Source organism: Cyprinus carpio, chromosome A8, assembly GCF_018340385.1.
Source record: "Cyprinus carpio isolate SPL01 chromosome A8, ASM1834038v1, whole genome shotgun sequence".
In the NCBI taxonomy this organism is placed as follows: domain Eukaryota; kingdom Metazoa; phylum Chordata; class Actinopteri; order Cypriniformes; family Cyprinidae; genus Cyprinus; species Cyprinus carpio.
In genome coordinates, this window is record NC_056579.1 from 10,622,273 (window position 1) to 10,641,560 (window position 19,288).

The 19,288-nt window shown below is 35.7% G+C and overlaps 2 protein-coding genes, 2 long non-coding RNA genes, 1 other non-coding gene and 1 pseudogene across 5 annotated transcripts; 4 read left to right on the forward strand and 2 right to left on the reverse strand.

Annotated features, from left to right (window-relative positions):
• Positions 1-31: 31 nt before the first annotated feature.
• Positions 32-5,893, forward strand: alas2 (aminolevulinate, delta-, synthase 2). Its single transcript, XM_042763028.1, has 10 exons — positions 32-175; positions 1,282-1,443; positions 1,636-1,806; positions 2,424-2,501; positions 3,118-3,340; positions 3,580-3,764; positions 4,221-4,400; positions 5,008-5,172; positions 5,301-5,622; positions 5,884-5,893. The coding sequence occupies exons 2-10, from the start codon at positions 1,293-1,295 to the stop codon at positions 5,891-5,893; spliced, it is 1,485 nt and encodes a 494-aa protein (XP_042618962.1). The 5' UTR covers positions 32-175; positions 1,282-1,292.
• A 236-nt stretch (positions 5,894-6,129) lies between these two features.
• Positions 6,130-7,121, forward strand: LOC122145916. Its single transcript, XR_006160640.1, has 2 exons — positions 6,130-6,238; positions 6,462-7,121. It is a non-coding gene; the product is annotated as an uncharacterized LOC122145916 (long non-coding RNA).
• Positions 7,122-7,709: 588 nt separating this feature from the next.
• On the reverse strand, positions 7,710-9,902 carry LOC109061958 (annotated as a pseudogene).
• On the forward strand, positions 8,804-9,591 carry LOC109061960. Its single transcript, XR_006160641.1, has 2 exons — positions 8,804-9,104; positions 9,343-9,591. It is a non-coding gene; the product is annotated as an uncharacterized LOC109061960 (long non-coding RNA).
• Positions 9,903-11,097: 1,195 nt separating the features above from the next.
• Positions 11,098-19,193, forward strand: fhad1 (forkhead-associated (FHA) phosphopeptide binding domain 1). The gene is given in 12 exon segments (XM_042762137.1): positions 11,098-11,254; positions 11,433-12,636; positions 12,815-12,919; positions 13,096-13,302; positions 13,550-13,608; positions 13,610-13,707; positions 14,251-14,345; positions 14,434-14,664; positions 15,460-15,583; positions 17,631-17,743; positions 18,890-19,041; positions 19,152-19,193. Coding segments are annotated over 9 exon segments (1,047 nt in total). The 5' UTR covers positions 11,098-11,254; positions 11,433-12,636; positions 12,815-12,823; the 3' UTR covers positions 18,914-19,041; positions 19,152-19,193.
• Positions 18,022-18,094, reverse strand: trnar-ccg. Its single transcript has one exon. It is a non-coding gene; the product is annotated as a tRNA-Arg (tRNA).
• Positions 19,194-19,288: the final 95 nt, after the last annotated feature.

Below are 19,288 nucleotides of genomic sequence, written 5' to 3' on the forward strand. Positions count from 1 at the left end.
GTAAACAGTCGCGTGAAATGTCCATTAATTTGTCTTGGGTCAGATTACGTCCCCCTGTCACGCACACTTCACACTGTTAGGGTGTGAGCGGAGTGACGGACGGGGGTCAATTCCTTCGCTGTTCCTTTGAGCGTCGGGTGAAGTTCAGAAGTTCGTCCTCAGTGCAGGTCAACAGGTAGGCTGATGTTTTTATTAAGAATATTAACCCAATATTTACATTTAAACAATGTGTAAACTAGTACAGGTAAAACGTCACTCTGGAAATGGGAATTGCAGTTATGTAAATAAACTAATCCAACACACAGAAGATTAGTCTCAGAAATAAGGCTAAAGTCATTTGTCAAACCTTTTCTTTTGTTTTATAGAAATATAGAAGTGTTTCTTTTTTCATCTTTTTTTTTGTGTTTATTAATCAAAAAAATTTGTAAAAAAAAAAAAAAAACTTGAATAGGAAAACCACAACTATTAGACCTCTGAAAGATAAGCTAGCCTATATAGGAGTTTGTGTGTGTGTATTATATAAACTTTTTCGTTTTATAGAACTATATAAGTGTTTCTTTTTTTAATCCTTTTTTGATGCTGATTAGTGAAATTTAATGAACCTCAGACCACTCAAAACCACATCTTGCTACTATTAACTAGCCTATTAGACCTGAAAGATAAGCTATATAGGAGTTTGTTTGTGTGTGTTTATTATATATTCGAATATATTATATAATAAAATATTATATAGGCTAATATATTACAATACAGGTCTATAATAGTTTGTTGTTGTTATTATTGTTGTTATTATATTAACAAAATTCTCATCTTTAGGCTACTGTAGCCTAATATCAGTTTACTCTTTCGAAAATTCACTACGCAATGTTTTTGTTGGCCATTAATAATACTTCTTAGGCTACGTTTAGCCGTTTTATAAGGTTGATATTTTTCGATACGTATAATCCAGCTTTTATCAATGTATGTGACGTCAGTGTTTAAACTTTGAGAACGGAGTGCTGAGGAAAGCGAGTGTCTGTGGGTTCCAGATAAAGCGCGGTATCGGCCGCACCCAGGTGCCCCGCGCCCTGAAACCCGCTGCTCAAAATTTAGATTAGGGTCACTTTAGAGGCTCTTTAAGGACTTAATTATTGATATTATGTAGCCTAATGAATAATTCTCTTCTCATCTTTCTCATAAATATATGCTTGACAATGTTGTTATATTATGGAATAGTATATTTTTTTTCACATAGAGTAGACTAATTTTTACCCCACTGACCATCTTTTCCATTGTTTACAGCTGTTAAAATCATGTCTGCTTTTCTGCATCACTGCCCATTCTTGAAGTCCCCTCCAGGCCCTCCTCTAAGGAATATGGCAGCGTACTTTGGATTGGCTGACCGATGTCCAATCATTGTCCGCCAGATCTCTGTAAAAGCCACCCAGTCCTCTGAGGAAAAAGGTAATACTGTTTTTTTTTTTTTTTTGTATTTACCATACTATATTACTATAAGGTTTTCTATACCAGGTAGGCTACAGTATGACTAAAAAATTCCATATTTTTATAATGAAAATCTCATTGACACCAAATATTGTAAGCCAATAGTCAACACCTCATATTATCATCTTATATTTATGTGTTTATTGTGTTCAGACCTCCTCCCTCATAAGGAGCTTAAACGGCAATTGGCAACCACAGCCACTCAGGTGGCGATCTCCATGTCCCAGAGCTGTCCCTTTGTTTCCTCTAAGATTGGACTAGTTAAAGCCAGTCCACAAGTGCAGGAGGATGTCCAGCCCAATCTTGAGAATCAAGATAACTCTGGTAAAACAATCCCTCTCAGTGTGATAGATTCATGGACTGTGGATATGTGTATATATATTGTTTATATTGCTTGAGATGCAGGTATCATGTAGCTGACTGGCTGATGTGTTGCAGCAGCTGTCTCTTTTTTTTTGCCACCACAGTATAATTAGTTTGCTGCTGAAGAGTCTCTTTTATCTGCGTTGGTTGGTTGAGAGGCTCTTTTTTATGAGAGGTTTGTAGTGTTTTATTGTTTATGAGATTTGCACCATTTAACTCCAATTTGAGACACTCATCAGCTGTGAATAGTAAGCAGATGATGACTCAGACTGCTGATGTAACAAAAGCCAGTCTTCAGACAGTCACATTACAGATGAAACTTCAGAAAGCTGCATGTGTACTATAGAAAATAACATCTAATTGGAAAATTGTAGTTTTGGGGTTTCATAGCTATCACGGTTTGGCAGTGTGTAGGCTGTACTTTAAAGAAAATATATGACTTAAACAATGGCATTAAATACAAAACACTTTGATTTTCGCTCTGTTTTTACACTGAAAGTGAATTCAAACAGAGCAAAAATACTGAATTTTGTGTTTGTTTGATGAATTTCTGACACATTGATGCCCTTTTTCTCTAGGTTTGATGAGCTCGCTGTTCAGTGGCTTGCAAAGTCATCAGTCCACTGGTCCTACACACCTTCTTGAAGACAACTTTAGTGAGCTTGACTGCATTTTTCTTAATGATTTACAGTAGTATAAACCATACACTTTCAGAAAATACCAAATAACAAACTGTCACTGGGGCAGTACCCTTTCAAAAGATAATAAATATGATATATAGACTTATACTAATATGTACATTTAAAGTACTAATATGTACCTTTTAAGGTACTATCATTTACGTTATTACTATAGTACTATTTAAGGGGTAAATAAGAAACAAAGACTTATAGCTTTTGTACCTTAGGGTATCGCCCCAGTGACATTTATACCTTTATACCTTTTCTCTGAGAGTGTACTACTGTTTCTGGAGTATTAAGTACACTGTGAACAGTATGTGTATTGAAAATCTATTTATTTGACTCGGACTGCCAACATTTTTTTTTTTCTTTTTTGGAAATATCTGTGTGAACTAATGGAATAATAATATGGCATAATGTGGAATAATGGATGTTGAGTAAAACCTAGGTTATCGAACTAACCCGAGACTGTTTTGTTTTGTTACTGTACACTGTATCTGCAGCACTTAAGTAGTGCCAGTCTTCTTTTATTCCTGTCTTTCTTTCTCACTTATTGACTGATGATTGCCCATCTGCTTTTTAAATAACCCAGCCAGACCCAGTTTCAACTACGATGACTTCTTCACTCAGAAGATTGTGGAAAAGAAGAATGACCATACTTACCGTATCTTTAAGACGGTGAACCGTTTTGCAAAAGTTTTCCCTTATGCTGAAGACTATTCCATCCCTGGACGCTTGGGCTCCCAGGTGTCTGTATGGTGCAGTAATGATTACTTGGGAATGAGTCGACATCCTCGTGTTGTCAAGGCCATAGGGTCAGTACATAAAACAGACAATGTGAAATAAATGTTTGCAATCATATGTTATACATAGAGAAGAACAAATGAAGGTGCAGCAAAATACAGTTACTATTTATAAGTCTTGTTAAATACTGTATGTGTATTTCATAATATGATAAAAGAGTATGCTTTTAAGTTTCTTATTGTTTGATTTGGATATACATAGCTGCTAAAACAAACTAACTGAGTAATCACAACCTTTTAACGTTTCTTAGAGAGGCTTTGCAGAAGCATGGTGCAGGAGCAGGCGGCACCCGAAATATCTCTGGGACGAGTAACTATCATGTGGCCCTGGAGAGTGAACTGGCCCGTCTACACCAGAAAGATGGAGCACTTGTCTTTTCTTCCTGCTTTGTAGCCAATGATTCCACTCTCTTTACTTTGGCTAAAATGCTCCCAGGTATCCAACAAATCTATGACCTGCCTGTGCTTAATGAATGTGTGAATAAATGAATTTATGAACTAAACTGCTATTAAATTAAAAAAGATCTCTTTTCAATGTGCAGTACTGTTCAAAAGTCTGGGGTTGGTACAATTTTTAATGGTTTTGAAATAATTATTTGATCAAAAATACAATAAAAAATAATAAAATATTATTAAAATAAATGTTTAAGAATTTAAGAATTTAATATTGATAAAGTTGAAACTGCCTGAAATTTTTTCAAGATTCTTTAATGTATACAAAGAAAAAACAGCATTTATCTGAATTGTTTTGTAACATTGTAAATGTCTTGTCACTTTTGACCAATTTAATGCATCCTTGTTTAATAAATGTATTTCTAAAAACAACTCACTGACCCCAAACTGAATGGTTATGTATTTTCTGAAATTCCTCTAAAACATCTTCTCACTGCGGGTTGTGAGATCTACTCAGACATGGGTAATCATGCCTCCATGATCCAGGGCATCAGGAACAGTGGGGCCAAACGCTTCATTTTCCGACACAATGATGCCAGTCATCTGGAAGAGCTGCTCAGCCGCTCAGATCCACTCACACCCAAAATCGTGGCTTTTGAGACTGTTCATTCAATGGATGGTAAGTAGAAGAAGCTATCACATAACTGACTCAAAAAAGTTTGTTTCTTAATATTGTAAAGTAGAGCTTGGCAATAGCAACGCCATGGTCATGCGTTTAATTCCTAGGGAATAAATGAACTGATATTGTGCAAATGCACACATGTAAAATGAAGCACCTACCTTTATATATATATATATATATATATATATATATATATATATATATATATATATATATATATATAATATATATATATATATATATATATATAAATATAAATGGTAGGTAACTTGCAGAAATGCAAAACATTTCTGCAGTAAAAAAATAGGGAAAACAACTGCACTTACTTTCTCCTTATTAAACAATGCAAAAAAAAATATTTTAGTCAAAATGAAGACTCAGTCATATCAATAGCCAAATATATGCTGTTGTTTTTTTTATGTGGAGTGAGTCACCTTTTTTTATTTTTTTTTATTACACATCCACCCAAATACTACTCCCTTTATCTTCGCAACCACCTTTTTATCAGACACTTTGGCTTGTGGAATAAATTAATCATTGTCAACTGATAATAGTGCATTTCTATACTTCATCATTAAATGAAAAATAACTCAATTTGTTTCAGGTGCAATTTGCCCTCTTGAAGAGCTATGTGATGTAGCACATAAATATGGAGCTCTGACTTTTGTGGATGAGGTCCATGCTGTCGGACTGTATGGGGCTCACGGAGCAGGTGTAGGAGAGAGAGACAACGTCATGCACAAGATCGATATTGTCTCTGGAACTCTGGGTAAGACAGATAAAGTCAATGATTCTGTCATTGAATCATTGCATGCATGATCACAGCATGATTCTATCCTATAATTTCACCCTTGTTCTTGCCTCTCAACTTCTCTGATATTGTTTGAATATCTGTAGGTAAGGCATTTGGCTGTGTGGGTGGTTACATAGCCAGCACTGCTGCCCTGGTGGACAATGTGCGCTCCTACGCCGCCGGTTTTATCTTCACTACCTCCTTGCCTCCCATGGTGTTGGCGGGGGCTTTGGAATCGGTGCGTGTGCTAAAGAGCCCAGAAGGCCAAGCTTTGCGCAGAGCCCATCAGAGAAATGTCAAACACATGAGACAGCTGCTGCTGGACGCTGGACTGCCTGTGATCAACTGCCCTAGCCACATCATTCCTATTCGGGTCAGTGTTTGCAAAAACCATTATGTCCTTAATGGGATAGTTCACCCAAAAATGAAAATCGGTTGAGTGTTTGTTAAAATTATTATGTCCTTAATGGGAATTTACTCTCATTCATGTCCTCATTCCAAGCAAGAATTTTATAATGCAGTTTTGATGAGACCTTTTTGGATCTTCTAAGCTTTTTTTATTTAAACCTGGACAGAAACCTCACAGTTATTCAATTATTTTATGGTAAACGTAAAGTAATTAGTGCAAGTAACATTAATTATTGTAAATGGAATGAAAATGCTTTGTTGAAATAATTTGTGTTATAGGGTGGATTGATCTTTTATGTGATGCTTGATTCATATGGATAAATGATGACCTTTTGGATGACTTTCATTTAGGGTGAACCGTTCAGTTTAGTTATTAAATATTAAAAATCATATTAATATATATATTTTTAGATGTGAAATACTGGTTATTAAATATTAAAATACATATTATATATGTAGTTTGAAAGAAATCCTTTGTCTGCACAGGTATAAATGTTTGCACCTTAAATCTGATATTTCAGGTTGGAAATCTATGTGCAGGCCATAAATTACCCAACAGTGCCTCGCGGGGAAGAGCTGTTGCGGTTGGCTCCTTCTCCTTTCCACGATCCCATTATGATGAACTACTTTGTAGGTGAGTGGTCATGCAATAAGCTAAACTCTATTTCTTTTCACTTTAAAGGTGAAGAGTTTCATTTCTGTACTGCAAGTGCCACTTAACAGAACAGCAGTTTCCTTTTCTGCAGCACTCTGACATCTGCCATTGTCATAGGGATTTGAGAAAATGAAACTGGTTGCATTTTAAACTGGTAATGATTTGTGTCTGAATTTCTTTTATTATATTTTGTGTTGGACAGAGAAACTGTTGGAAGTCTGGCAGGAGGTTGGACTGCCGCTGAATGGACCAGCTATGGCCTCCTGCACCTTCTGTGATAGGCCTCTTTATTTTGACCTCATGAGCGAGTGGGAGAAGTCCTACTTTGGGAACATGGAGCCGAAATACATCACTGTGGCTGCACAGTGAACCAGTATCAGCAGGCCAAGATAAAGATCTGTTTTATCAGATTAGGTTGACTCTAAATCCACTTCCATTCCAGAATATTTTATGGTAAGATAAATGTAGAGGGTGCTAAAAATGTCCTTAATTTAAAGCACTGTTTGTGGCAATATGTGATAAAATAGTGTTTCTGCATTGTTTGCTGTGACTGTTAATCATAAAAAAGAGAATTTCCATATAATATTCGTATAAATGTACCACTAAATTTATTTATTGAGACTTTGACTAAATTATACATTAATTGTGTGTCCCCTTTGCATGATGACAAACTTTGGAAAATAGGCACTTTTTGGTAGTTTTCTATTATTGGTATTATCGTATGTATATGTATGCATGCCAGAGTATATTTAATAACAGCTTACAATGAAACTATCCCACATGCCCTCTTTCTGTTTTGGACCATTTGCACTCAAATTGATGAATTAAAAAAATGCAATAAATATGGTCAGTTCCAACAAAATGCCTCTGATTATAACCACTTGTTTACAAATACCAAACAAATGAAGAAGTTATATTTGTACTCTTAATCTTATATTTTTTAATTTAGGGGAAATTTTTTAATGCAAAACACTAACAAACGATAGTCTTGGCACACACATGTAAAATTGTCTTGATTTGGTAAAGTTTGTCTTTGCACATAAAATTGTTTTTTACGGGCGGTTTTGGATTTGAAAATTACTTTGCTATGTGATGTAATGATTTTGAACACCACTAACAACCAAATACCACCAACAACTTTGTACCAAGGTACTAAATCATATAAGTCATAAGTGCTTTTAAACATGGTGTTAATAATAATATTAATTTATTATAGTAGGCTAATGTAAAGAGCAAATACATACACAACTTTATGTGCAGTTTAATATTTTTATTGTTCAAGGTGTCGATGATACAAAACCCATTTTCTGTTTGCTCTTCAGTAGCTGGCCATGTTCTGTAAGAGATTAAGGGTTTTGGGGGGGGGGATCATTAATTATTAGTTTCCATAATGACAACACTGTCCAAAATGCAATGAAGCTTAATTTGCATGTTATTACAATGTGTTTTGCTAATATAAAACACTTACCTTGCTGATCCAGTCAGTGTAGGCGCTCACACGAGTAATTGTTGTTATAATTGCAGCTCAGTCCTGAACCAAAGCTCACAATACCGTGGACCTCCCAAGCGCCGTTGCTTCTAGTACAGTTCAGGGGGCCACCAGAGTCGCCCTGTGTTTTGTGACAGGGCAGTGTTAATCTGTTGCTGTTGTTTCAGTTATGATTTTTGACTTAAATATCCTTTAAATTTAGTAAATAAAATCAAAAAGTTTGTTTTTTGCAATACTCTGACATCTGACATTGCTGTATCCAGATTTAAGAAAACACATTTTTTTTTTCTTTTTTTTTTTTCTAGCACATGTTTACATAGAAAAACAAGAGAAAAAGTGCAGTGGAATAAAAAAAATAAATAAATAAATAAAAACATGTTCTGTGTGAATGGCCCCTTATTGTAGGCTACATCAGTTAAAGTTAACTGTAATCAAAGCTTACAAATAATGAGTGATGAAAAATCAATAGTCCATAAGTCATCAATATCTCCTTACATTACATCCAGCAACAACGCCATCTCCACCAGCGCAGACCATGTTTTGTGTGACCTGAGAGCCCCACCAGTCAGACTTAGAGCAGGTGGCATAATCCACCACAGGCAGAAGAGCCTGCTGCAGGATATCAGCAAGGGGTCCATTGGCTATTGACAATAAAAAAGGTATAGGTGAGAAGAAAAGAGGAAAAAAAGAGCCATCAACATTAGCCTACTTACTGTATTCATCCATAAAAATAGTGATATAGCATGGTTAATTTTGGGGCAGAACATGCCCATCAGCAGGAAGACATGTAGGAGTGTAACTTGGGGTGACAGGACTCTCCAGTTTGATCAGGGCGATATCATTACTGTGGACCAGACACAACATGAAAATTAGATTCATTACACAAGTGTTCAAGATATGCATTTCTATTGTTTGTGAGGAGTCGTTGGGACTCCATACCGGATATTGAAGGAATTCCAACCCTCGTGGACAATGATCTTTCCAGCGGCGATGGCCACAGATCCGTTCTCCTCCTCCTTCAGGTTGTGTTTTCCCAGATACACCCTGTAAGTTCTGCTACTGCTTAAGGGCCACGAGAGGAAGACAAAGCAGTTCAGAAACACTCAAAAATGCTATCAAATGGTAAATTATAACATAGTACTTTGTTGTAGACCATAGTACTAAATATGGTGTATTTAATTTTTATTTCTAACTATAGCCCGCGTTTAAGATCCTCAGCCTATTCCTCAGACTAACCTGATGCAGTGAGCAGCAGTCAGAACCCACTGATCAGAAATAAGGCTTCCACCACAAGTGTGGTACCAGCTGCTGCCACTTTTGTACTGGAGGGAAATCTAGGTGAAGAACAGAACTGGGGTCAGTTGTTTTCCTTATGTCCTTTTTGTTTATAAGTCATCAAATATAAATTCATTCATAAATGTATTTTTTAGCAAATAAGTGGCCCAAATAATAGACAATATACAACTGATATTTATATGTATTTTATGTAAGTAGTATGATATTACTGTAATAATTATATAATTATATCTAATCATTTTAATACTGTTATAAAGATCTCATTGATTTCTCAATATTTTTTATGTTCATGTCTCAGGAATTACAGGGTAAACAGCTAATTCTGCACAAATGGAAAATGATTTTGAACAATGACAGAAATTAAGATTAACAGGACAGTATGTTTTAATAAAAAACAAAACAAAAACAAGCAGAAAAAAATGTCATTTAAATAATGGAATGTGCATGAAGGCCTACCTGCCAGGGCCAGCTGTGTGGACGGACATCCACACCCCCCACAACCCTCGTTATAACAGGAGGGTAGGTGGGCAGCCCACATCCATAAGCTGAGGTGAAACATAACACATTATAGTTGTTTTAATAGCAATCATTATTACTAGGCATTTTAAAAGTAATAGAATTGTTTAAAAATGCTAAATAAGATGCTACTTCTCCTGCATGTCATTTCCAGACTTTAAAAAATAGTCAGTACTACAGTATATTATCAGTCTTACCTCCAACAAAAAGAACAGCCAGGACCACAAACTTCATCATGGTTGTATCTTCAATGTTTGCCCTTTCTGCTGGGCTTTATATACTGGAGAATTCACTTTCAGTGTAATGTGTGACCACAGTAAACAATCGTTTGGAATGAATGTCCTTGACTGCTTCAGGAAAAACAAATAAAATGACCCCCCTTGGTGCTTCTTTGGGTACACTTTGACTTTGATAATTCACAGGATATAATCTAATCATTTAAAAGTATTTTTTCCCCTGTTCTTTAACATTTGTTGTGTTCTCACATTTCATTTCATTAAAAAAAATTCAATCTTTTATATAGTTTCTCCATTTTTATTTGCACCAAAACTTTGGATAATTTTGTTCATTTGTTGTGTTTTTTGATTTGGTTTGTTATTGAAAAACACACACACAGTTTCTCCAAAGTCATTATGTATATATATATATATATATATATATATATATATATATATATATATATATATATATATATATATATATATATATATATATATATATAGTCAAATTCATAATAGCTAATATCCCCTCACAAAACTCAGAACAGATGTTATGAAATATATGGTTGTTTTTCAGCATGGCTTTGTGCAAGTTGTTATTGTGCAAGCATGTCATCTGTGCATTTCACAGGCTGCATTTAACACTCTGGTCAGAGATTTTTCCTTTTTCTTTATTAACTTTTTTATATTTTTTTTCTTTTTCTTTTGAATTTTTTTTATTGTTTTTTAATTGTTATTGTTTTTTATGTTAATAAAAATTTTTCTTTTGATTTTATTATCAGTCTTAAAGACTTCTTACCTCCAACAACCAGAACAGCCAAGAGCACAGACTTCATGTTTATGTACAAGCCAATTCACTCTTAATTTGTTTTTTTTTTGGAACGGATGATTGCTTTAGAGAAAAACTAGTCAGAAAAAGTAACCCTCTGGTGCACCTTGACCTTAATATTTCACAGGGTAGAATCTAATAAAAATATTTTTTGCTGTTGATTAATAAGTTGAAGGTTTGTTCTCACATTTAATTTGACTGTAGAATCATCTTTTTTATATATTTTTTTAATTTTTCCCCTTTAATTTTCATGTATACTTATGGTAAATAAAACATGACACTTTACGTTCTTAGTGTTTTTCTCAAAACCATATTAATACTTAAATCCTTAAACCTCAAAAAACCAAAAAAACAAACATCAAATATACCATCTGGCTTTGGCAAGAGCTTACTCTTCATATCAGCATGTCATCTGTGCATTTCACAGGCTGTATATATTAAAACTCTAAGATAACTAATACTTTGGGATGTTTATCTACAAGGCTAAATGATACTGGAAATGCTATCAATGCTTTGCTGCAGGATATGTAACTGGTCTGTGTTGCTGTCCATGTCCAGGTTAGTTATATAAATGTTGGGTGTTTGCCTGTAACCACTGCAATCAGGCATCATGAAATTTGTGATCTTGGCTCTGTTCATTGCTGGCGGTAAGACGAACATTTGTCTACTTCAAACTCTAAAAAGAGTTCAACAATTCTCTTGTACTTTAGCAGTGGAATTAGCAGGGATATCTTTCACATTTCACATAGATATGCATTGCAGCAAATGAACCTGAGCATACATGTAATTTATAATTGTGTGTGCATGTGTGTTGTCTTGAAACAGCCTACGGTTGTGGGCAGCCCACCTATAAACCTGTCGTCTCAAGGGTGGTGGGTGGAACTGATGTTAAACCTAACAGCTGGCCATGGCAGGTATTGTGTATATTACACTGTAAAAAATGATGATTATATATTTTTTAAGTTTATTGTAGTACATTTTACAAGAAAATATTTTGGTCATTCTACTTACAAATTGTTTAATTCTTTGTATTACTTGCAATTAAAAAAAAAAAAAAATAGTAGTATCAAAAGTAGTACTACTCAAAGAAGTATCTTTTGTCTTTCTCTCTCCTCAGCCAATGGTCCCACTGATGATATCCTGCAGCAGGCTTTGCTCCCTGTTGTGGACTACGCTACCTGCACTAGGTCTGACTGGTGGTGCAACCCTGTGACTGTGATATTCCACATTTCCTGTTGACAAATTTAAGACATACTCAGATATTTAAACTGGCCTCTTCTTTTTCAGGTGATGACCTCTTATTAAAGTGTGGAAGTTGTGGTTATTTCAAAATCAACAACAACAAAATAAATGTGTAATCAATAATCAACAGCCATTTTGTCTGCTCTTGGCCTAAAAGAAGAAGAAGAAGAACATTAAAAAGCATTATTTTCCCCTTCTTTTTGTCATGGTGGTGTTTGTATTACCATTGGCATAATCTAGATATTTCCCCAATTATAGGCCTATCTATTGTAGATTACTAGATTATTAGTTAGGTTGTAGGCTAGTGTAGTGGATTGCAGTTTCACAACTAGACAGTAAAGACAAACTTTAATATTTGCAAAGGAAAGCCTAGTCTGAAAGTCTAAAATAGTTAAATAAGATGTAAGTTTGTAGTAGCTAAGTGTCATCATTATACACTTACACTTCACACATAAAACTGTTAACTCGCACCACCAAAATACACTGGCTTTCGGACAACAGAAAATTACTTAGAAATTCCTCTCCAAAAAAAAAAAAAAAAGTCAATAAGAATAAGTGCTCTCTTTATTTTATTTTTCATTTATTTTGACAACGCGCCCTGTGCCCAAGTTTCCAAGGCGGAAGATTTGCGTCTGTTCACCCAGACTGAACGGACTGCATGCTGGGTTGAAGGTGGTGCTCCACGGCGGTGCTTCACGGCCTTGACGTTACCATGACACTCGTACACAACCTATTTAGACCAAAACATGCCTTTGTACACAGTTTGGACATATGAAAACTCATACTGGTGAGTTGTCAAGACAATTAACGCAATTAATAAAAATGCCTGTGCATTATATTTCTTGCAAGTAAAACAAAAAGACACGAATATGGAGACATGAATGCCAATTTAACAGAACGCGTCAGTGTACATACATTCAACGCTATATATATTATGTACCAGATAACAATTTCTATTTCTTCAGCAGGTTGAAATGAGGGGTTACCTCAAAACTTTAAACTGGGTATTTAAACTCCAGCCTAAAAGCACCACTATAGGAAGGCACAAAGACTCTGACCTCTGTCTACAGGTATTAGTAATAGTACAAATTTATTTTGGATGTGTGAATTTGTTATGTGTGTTCACATGGTTATTGATTGAACTTTTAATTATTCATCATGATGAGATGATACTATATTGAGTATGACATACGTACTTGTCACTGAGAGGACATTCACACCAGTGTTTCTCATCTCATCTACTCAGAATAGTGGGGTGGATGAATGTCATGCCACTGTTGACTGGTGTGAAGCAGACGGCTGCTATGTTATCCATGACTTAAACTCTGCCCACGGGACCTACGTCAATGACTGCCGGATACACAATGCCACTGTGCGTCTCTCTCCAGGAGACCAGCTTCATTTTGGCTATGGAGGATCAACCTATGAGCTCTGCATTGACATCGAGAAATCAGTAAAATTTGTGTTTGAAAAGATAAATGATATTGTGTCCCTTCATTTATATTTTTTTCAGTAGCATTTTTTTTTATTATTGATTTAAGTTCAAAGACAGAAAATATCATAAATGAGACATGCAATGTACAGATTCAAGTTTTTATGAAATTATACAATATTATCATCTATAATACATAAAATGATCATGAATGTCAATCTAATCTTTATATAAATGATACAAAAAGTTTTGTCTCACTCCCAAACAGTTTCCTCTTCTGGCTGCCCATTCTCCTGTTCCCCAGGTCTGGGTACGAGCTCGGACCACTTGTTTCTCCCCATCCTCCCACCAGACCTCGCCCCATGAGTGCTGGGTCTAAACGGGGTCCAAATGCACCTGATCGAAAAACCCAATCTAGCAGACCAGGTAAAGTCTTTTTCAGCACACAATTTTTTTTTTTTGTCAGTTAAAATTTCATTTTACCTCATTATTACCTTTTTATTATTCCAAGTAGAAAGAAAATGGCAATTTCCCCCCCATTTATTTAGAGACTTTCCAAAGCAGGGTTATTATCTTTAACTAAAACTTTTTAAATGATTTCTTTCATTAATGGAAATAAAGCTGAAATAAAGCAAAATATAAATACAAGAAATTAGAAATATTGCTTTGTAACTGGAATAATTTTAGGATGAAGCACTAAGATGACTAACTGCCAATAAATAAAAACTAAAAAAAAAAAAAAAAAAAAAAACTAAAAACTGAAACAACCCCCCCAAATTTTGATATGAAAAAATAATACAAATGACACATAACAAAAGTAAAAAAAAATTAATATAAAAATAAAAGCTCATTCAAAATATTAATAAAAGCTATAATTGTACAATATATAGATAATACTAAAATAACACTGTGCCAAATTGATGGGAAAGTGATTTTGGACTGCTTTTTGTGTGTTTTTTTTTGGTGCAGGAAGCTGGAGTGGTAACACAGGCAGACCATGTTATCCTATAAGTAAGACTCAACCTAACAATTCTTAAAGCATTCATGTCTTCCCAATGGAGAAGGTGAGTCCAACATCCTATTAAAAAACACCCAAGTCTCTCTTGGCTGAACCATTCATTCTATTGTTATGCCATCTTGCAGAGCCAAAAGGAGCAGAGGTTGCATCGGCTAGGAGATGGACACGTTCGTGTGTCTGTGTGCTTTGAGGATGAGTCCCAAAGGAAGGATGATGCGATCATGGCCCTGAAGGAGGAAGTGTCAGCTCTCAGGCTCCAGCTGTCTCAGAAGAAGCAGGGTGATCCAGATGTCACATACAGACTTTGCTGCCTGGAGAGTGACATCAAAGAGAAGAAAGATCAGATACAACAGCTAAAGCAGCAGGTGTGGTATTACACAGTCTCCTATGTTACTTTACATTTTACATTATTTACAGTTTTGTGACTGTGATGGATAAGGCAACTGCCTCAGGAGCTGGAAATTGTGGCTTCAGGTCCTACCTTGGTCATCCCTATCTTGAAGGGGTGTATGAAGAGGCCTTCTGAAACCAAATGCTAGCAGCAGATTCATTGTCATACACAAATATAAAAGCTGCTTGTTTGATTTCATGATACAACCCAGATAAGGCACAGTTTTTTTTTTACAGCATTAGTTCATGTTGCATTACAGTATAAATTTACATATGGTAAATCTTTGATGAGGAGCCATAATGTGTTGTCTCCATCTCAAAAAAGAAATAGAACATTTCTTTTACATACTGCAATGGCTCAGGTGGGACTTGGACTCACAATCTAGAGTGCTACAGGCTGAAGTCTTAGGGGCTGTTCATGCAGAATGTGTTTTTGCTTTGAAAAATGCTAGATGCGAGCAGTGAAATGAGAAAAAAAAGCACGGTATAGAGACATATTTTTTAAAAGTTGACCTTTATCTATTTTAACCTGAATGCTGTTTTTTTCAATACTTTGTCATGTGCGTCAAGCACATGTTCACATACTGTAGAAAAACAATGGAAAAGTAGTGTAATAATTAAAGTTTCATTATTTATTTTACGTTTTAATTCAAAAGCAACACAATTACACTATTTGATAAGCTGTTTCTTCTCTCCTGAAAATCCTTTGGAGATCTTTCACATGTTAATTAATTATTACCGTAACTGCTTTGTCTCTTTAATGGATCTAGATGCTGGAACTTCAGAGATGTTCTGGAGAGATGCTGGGACAGGCTGTGACTGAGAGAGATCAGAAGATCAGCAATCTTTTGGAACAGATGGATAAAGTGAAGAATGAAAATAATTCATCTGCAGGTATGAGGATGATGATATAGGGGTGATATACTGTATAGATTATTCACATTGCTGTAATGTAGAAAAATTATGATACAGTATATTGATAATTTGCTATGAGAAGTAATATGATATTATTACAAACCCGATTCTAAAAAGTTGGGACACTGTACAAATTGTGAGTAAAAAGGAATGGAATAATTTACAAATCTCATAAACTTATATTTTAGATTATAGATAATAATAGAATAGATTATAGATAACGTATCAAATGTTGAAAGTGAGACATTTTGAAATGTCATGCCAAATATTGGTTCATTTTGGATTTCATGAGAGCTACACATTCCAAAAATGTTGGGACAGGTAGCAATAAGAGGCCGGAAAAGTTATATGTACATATAAGGAACAGCTGGAGGACCAATTGCAACTTATTAGGTTAACTGGCTACATGATTGGGTATAAAAAGAGCCTCTCAGAGAAGCAGTGTCTCTCAGAAGTCAAGATAGGCAAAGGATCACCAATTCCCCCAATGCTGTGGTGAAAAATAGTGGAGCAATATCAGAATGAGTTTCTCAGAGAAAAATTGCAAAGAGTTTGAAGTTATCATCATCTACAGTGCATAATATCATCCAAAGATTCAGAGAATCTGGAACAATCTCTGTGCGTAAGAGTCAAGGCCGGAAAACCATAATGGATGCCCATGATCTTCTGGCCCTTAGACAGCACTGCATCACATACAGGAATGCTACTGTAATGGAAATCACAACATGGGCTCAGGAATACTTCCAGAAAACATTGTCGGTGAACACAATCCACCGTGCCATTCGCCGTTGCCGGCTAAAAGCTCTATAGGTCAAAAAAAAGAAGCCATTTCTAAACATGATCCAGAAGCGCAGGCGTTTTCTCTGGGCCAAGGCTCATTTTTAAAATGGACTGTGGCAAAGTGGAAAACTGTTCTGTGGTCAGATGAATAAAAATTTGAAGTTCTTTTTGGAAAACTGGGACGCCATGTCATCCGGACTAAAGAGGACAAGGACAACCCAAGTTGTTATCAGCGCTCAGTTCAGAAGCCTGCATCTCTGATGGTATGGGGTTGCATGAGTGCGTGTGGCATGGGCAGCTTACACATCTGGAAAGGCACCATCGATGCTGAAAGGTATATCCAAGTTCTAGAACAACATATGCTCCCATCCAGACGTTGTCTCTTTCCGGGAAGACCTTGCATTTTCCAACATGACAATGCCAGACCACATACTGCATCAATTACAACATCATGGCTGTGTAGAAGAAGGATCTGGGTACTAAAATGGCCAGCCTGCAGTCCAGATCTTTCACCCATAAAAAACATTTGGAGCATCATAAAGAGGAAGATGCGACAAAGAAGTCCTAAGACAGTTGAGCAACTAGAAGCCTGTATTAGACAAGAATGGGACAACATTCCTATTCCTAAACCTGAGCAACTTGTCTCCTCAGTCCCCAGACGTTTGCAGACTGTTATAAAAAGAAGAGGGGATGCCACACAGTGGTAAACATGGCCTTGTCCCAACTTTTTTCAGATGTGTTGATGCCATGAAATTTAAAATCAACTTATTTTTCTCTTAAAATGATAAATTTTCTCAGTTTAAACTTTTGATATGTCATCTATGTTGTATTCTGAATAATTGTTTTATTCACAATTTGTACAGTGTCCCAACTTTTTTGGAATCGGGTTTGTATATATACATTTATATGTATAAAAGAGCAGTATTAAATATAATAGTAAATATACAGTATTTTTCAATGTATTAAAATTGAAAATAGTTATTTTAAATTGAAATAATATTTCACAATATTACTGTCTTACTGTATTTATGATCAAATAATTTCAGCCTTGGTGAGCACAAGAGACTTCCTTCAGAAGTATTTAAAAAATCTTACCTCCTCCAAACTCTTGATAATTTGTGTAATACAAAGATGCATTGTTATATTGTTGTGGAATTATCAATAAGATATTTGTTGCACACAGGGCACCATCTTGTTAGAACTGCACAGTTAGTTACTTTGTGTTTTATTTCAATTTTTGATTCAGAATTGGTTAGCAGTTTGAAGAAAGATGTGTCTGCTCGAGAGAAACAGGAGGTGGACAAGCTTAGACAAGACGTGAGATACAAAGATGCCAAGCTCACAAGCATGATGGACAAGGTTCCAGCATCCTTCTCTCTTTCTACAGCCGTTGAGCTCTGTAGATGTTTTAATGATGCTGTTTTTATTATTTAAAATGTTTTATCAATAGAAGATAACTTTTCATTTTGTTTGGTGTTGGTTTAAAAGCTGAAAGACACCCAGAAGCATCAGAATGAGCTACTTGCCAGACAGAGTGAGGTAGAATCGCTCAAAAAAGTGAGTATCTTAGACTTCACTCACACCTAGTCCTGATTTTCACGCAATTTCATAAACAGACAGTTGTTATTTAGACACCACAACCCAGGTGGGAGTTGAACCCACAATCCCCAGCTCCGGAGGCTGATGCCTTATCCATTAGGCCACTGGGCCAGGCATGTGAAAGCTGGTGTCATGTGTCTGTTCTTCATGTGTGATGTGTGCTGCAGGAACAGGCTTCTCTGCTGACAGAGATAGACACACTGAAGCAGCTTCATCAGCAGACGCAGCAGAGAGAACAGAGAGTTCAAGAAGAGCTCAAACACAAACAGTCAAGGGTGAGTGAGTTCAATACAGCAACAACAGCTTGGTAAGATGACTACTTTGGTATCTATTATGCTAACGTATGTGAAATTTCTTCAAAGTTTGACAGTTTTCGTGACTGGATTGTCAAGACTGTGCATGTTTCTGACAAAGAATCAGACCAAAAGGTAAGAAAATATTTCAAGCCAATCAGAAGCCACGTTTACATCCAGGGATCGGTGAACTGACTTGAGCTGAATAATGACACTGTTATCTTCTGTAGAGCTGCTTTACAGCTTGATTTAAATTAATTTCTTGATTTAAATTCATTCATTTCAATTGATGAATTTTACAACATTAGCTGCTATTTTCCTGTTTGATTAATGTTGATGCTTTGAAATAATTTGTTTTATTAATGTGAAGCTGCTTTGAGCAATCTGTGTTGTATACAGTAAATGTGACTTAACTTGAACTCGAGAATCAGATATAGTCAGGTGGACCACATTTATGAAATCTTTGTGGTGTTTTTTGTAGCTTGCCAGCTTCAGTCCATATTCTGTCATTATACTGAAAAGGGTAGCCAGGATATTCAAAAATTTGAACAGATACGAAGAAAATGTAATTATTGGATAACCTTTTTTTTTTAAGATTGTTTTTATTTTGCAGGTGTTGGACTGTTTACTGCGCTAATGGAACAGATGGAGATGTACAAAACAAAAGTGCATGGCTTTGAAATGAAACTCAAAGAGGAAGCTCACACACAGAGGGAAATGTTGGATGAGACCCAGAAATTTAGAGCTAGACTGCAAGAATGTCAGGTATTAGTAGGTTGAAACATTGATTGTGCTGTGTAATGTTGTATGTTTGTGTTTCAGCATTGCACAGTATGTTGTAGAGCTATATTATATTTCTTTGCATTTGTATATAGAGACGAGTGCAAGACATGTGCATTGCAGACACAGTGCTGATGTGAGTACAAAGTTCTGAGTGCGGACATTTTTGTGATTGAATTAGCTGGGTTCAGGAGCATTCGCTTTCTGTGCTCAACCTCCTGCACAGAGTACT

What these genes read in the sequence shown, in the direction of transcription:
- alas2 (XM_042763028.1), top strand. Translation starts at nt 1,293, where the DNA reads ATGTCTGCTTTTCTGCATCACTGCCCATTCTTGAAGTCCCCTCCAGGC. An exon ending in CGTGTTGTCAAGGCCATAGG is followed by an intron (nt 3,341 to 3,579) that starts GTCAGTACATAA and finishes AACGTTTCTTAG; the next exon opens with AGAGGCTTTGCAGAAGCATG. An exon ending in TTTGGCTAAAATGCTCCCAG is followed by an intron (nt 3,765 to 4,220) that starts GTATCCAACAAA and finishes TTCTCACTGCGG; the next exon opens with GTTGTGAGATCTACTCAGAC.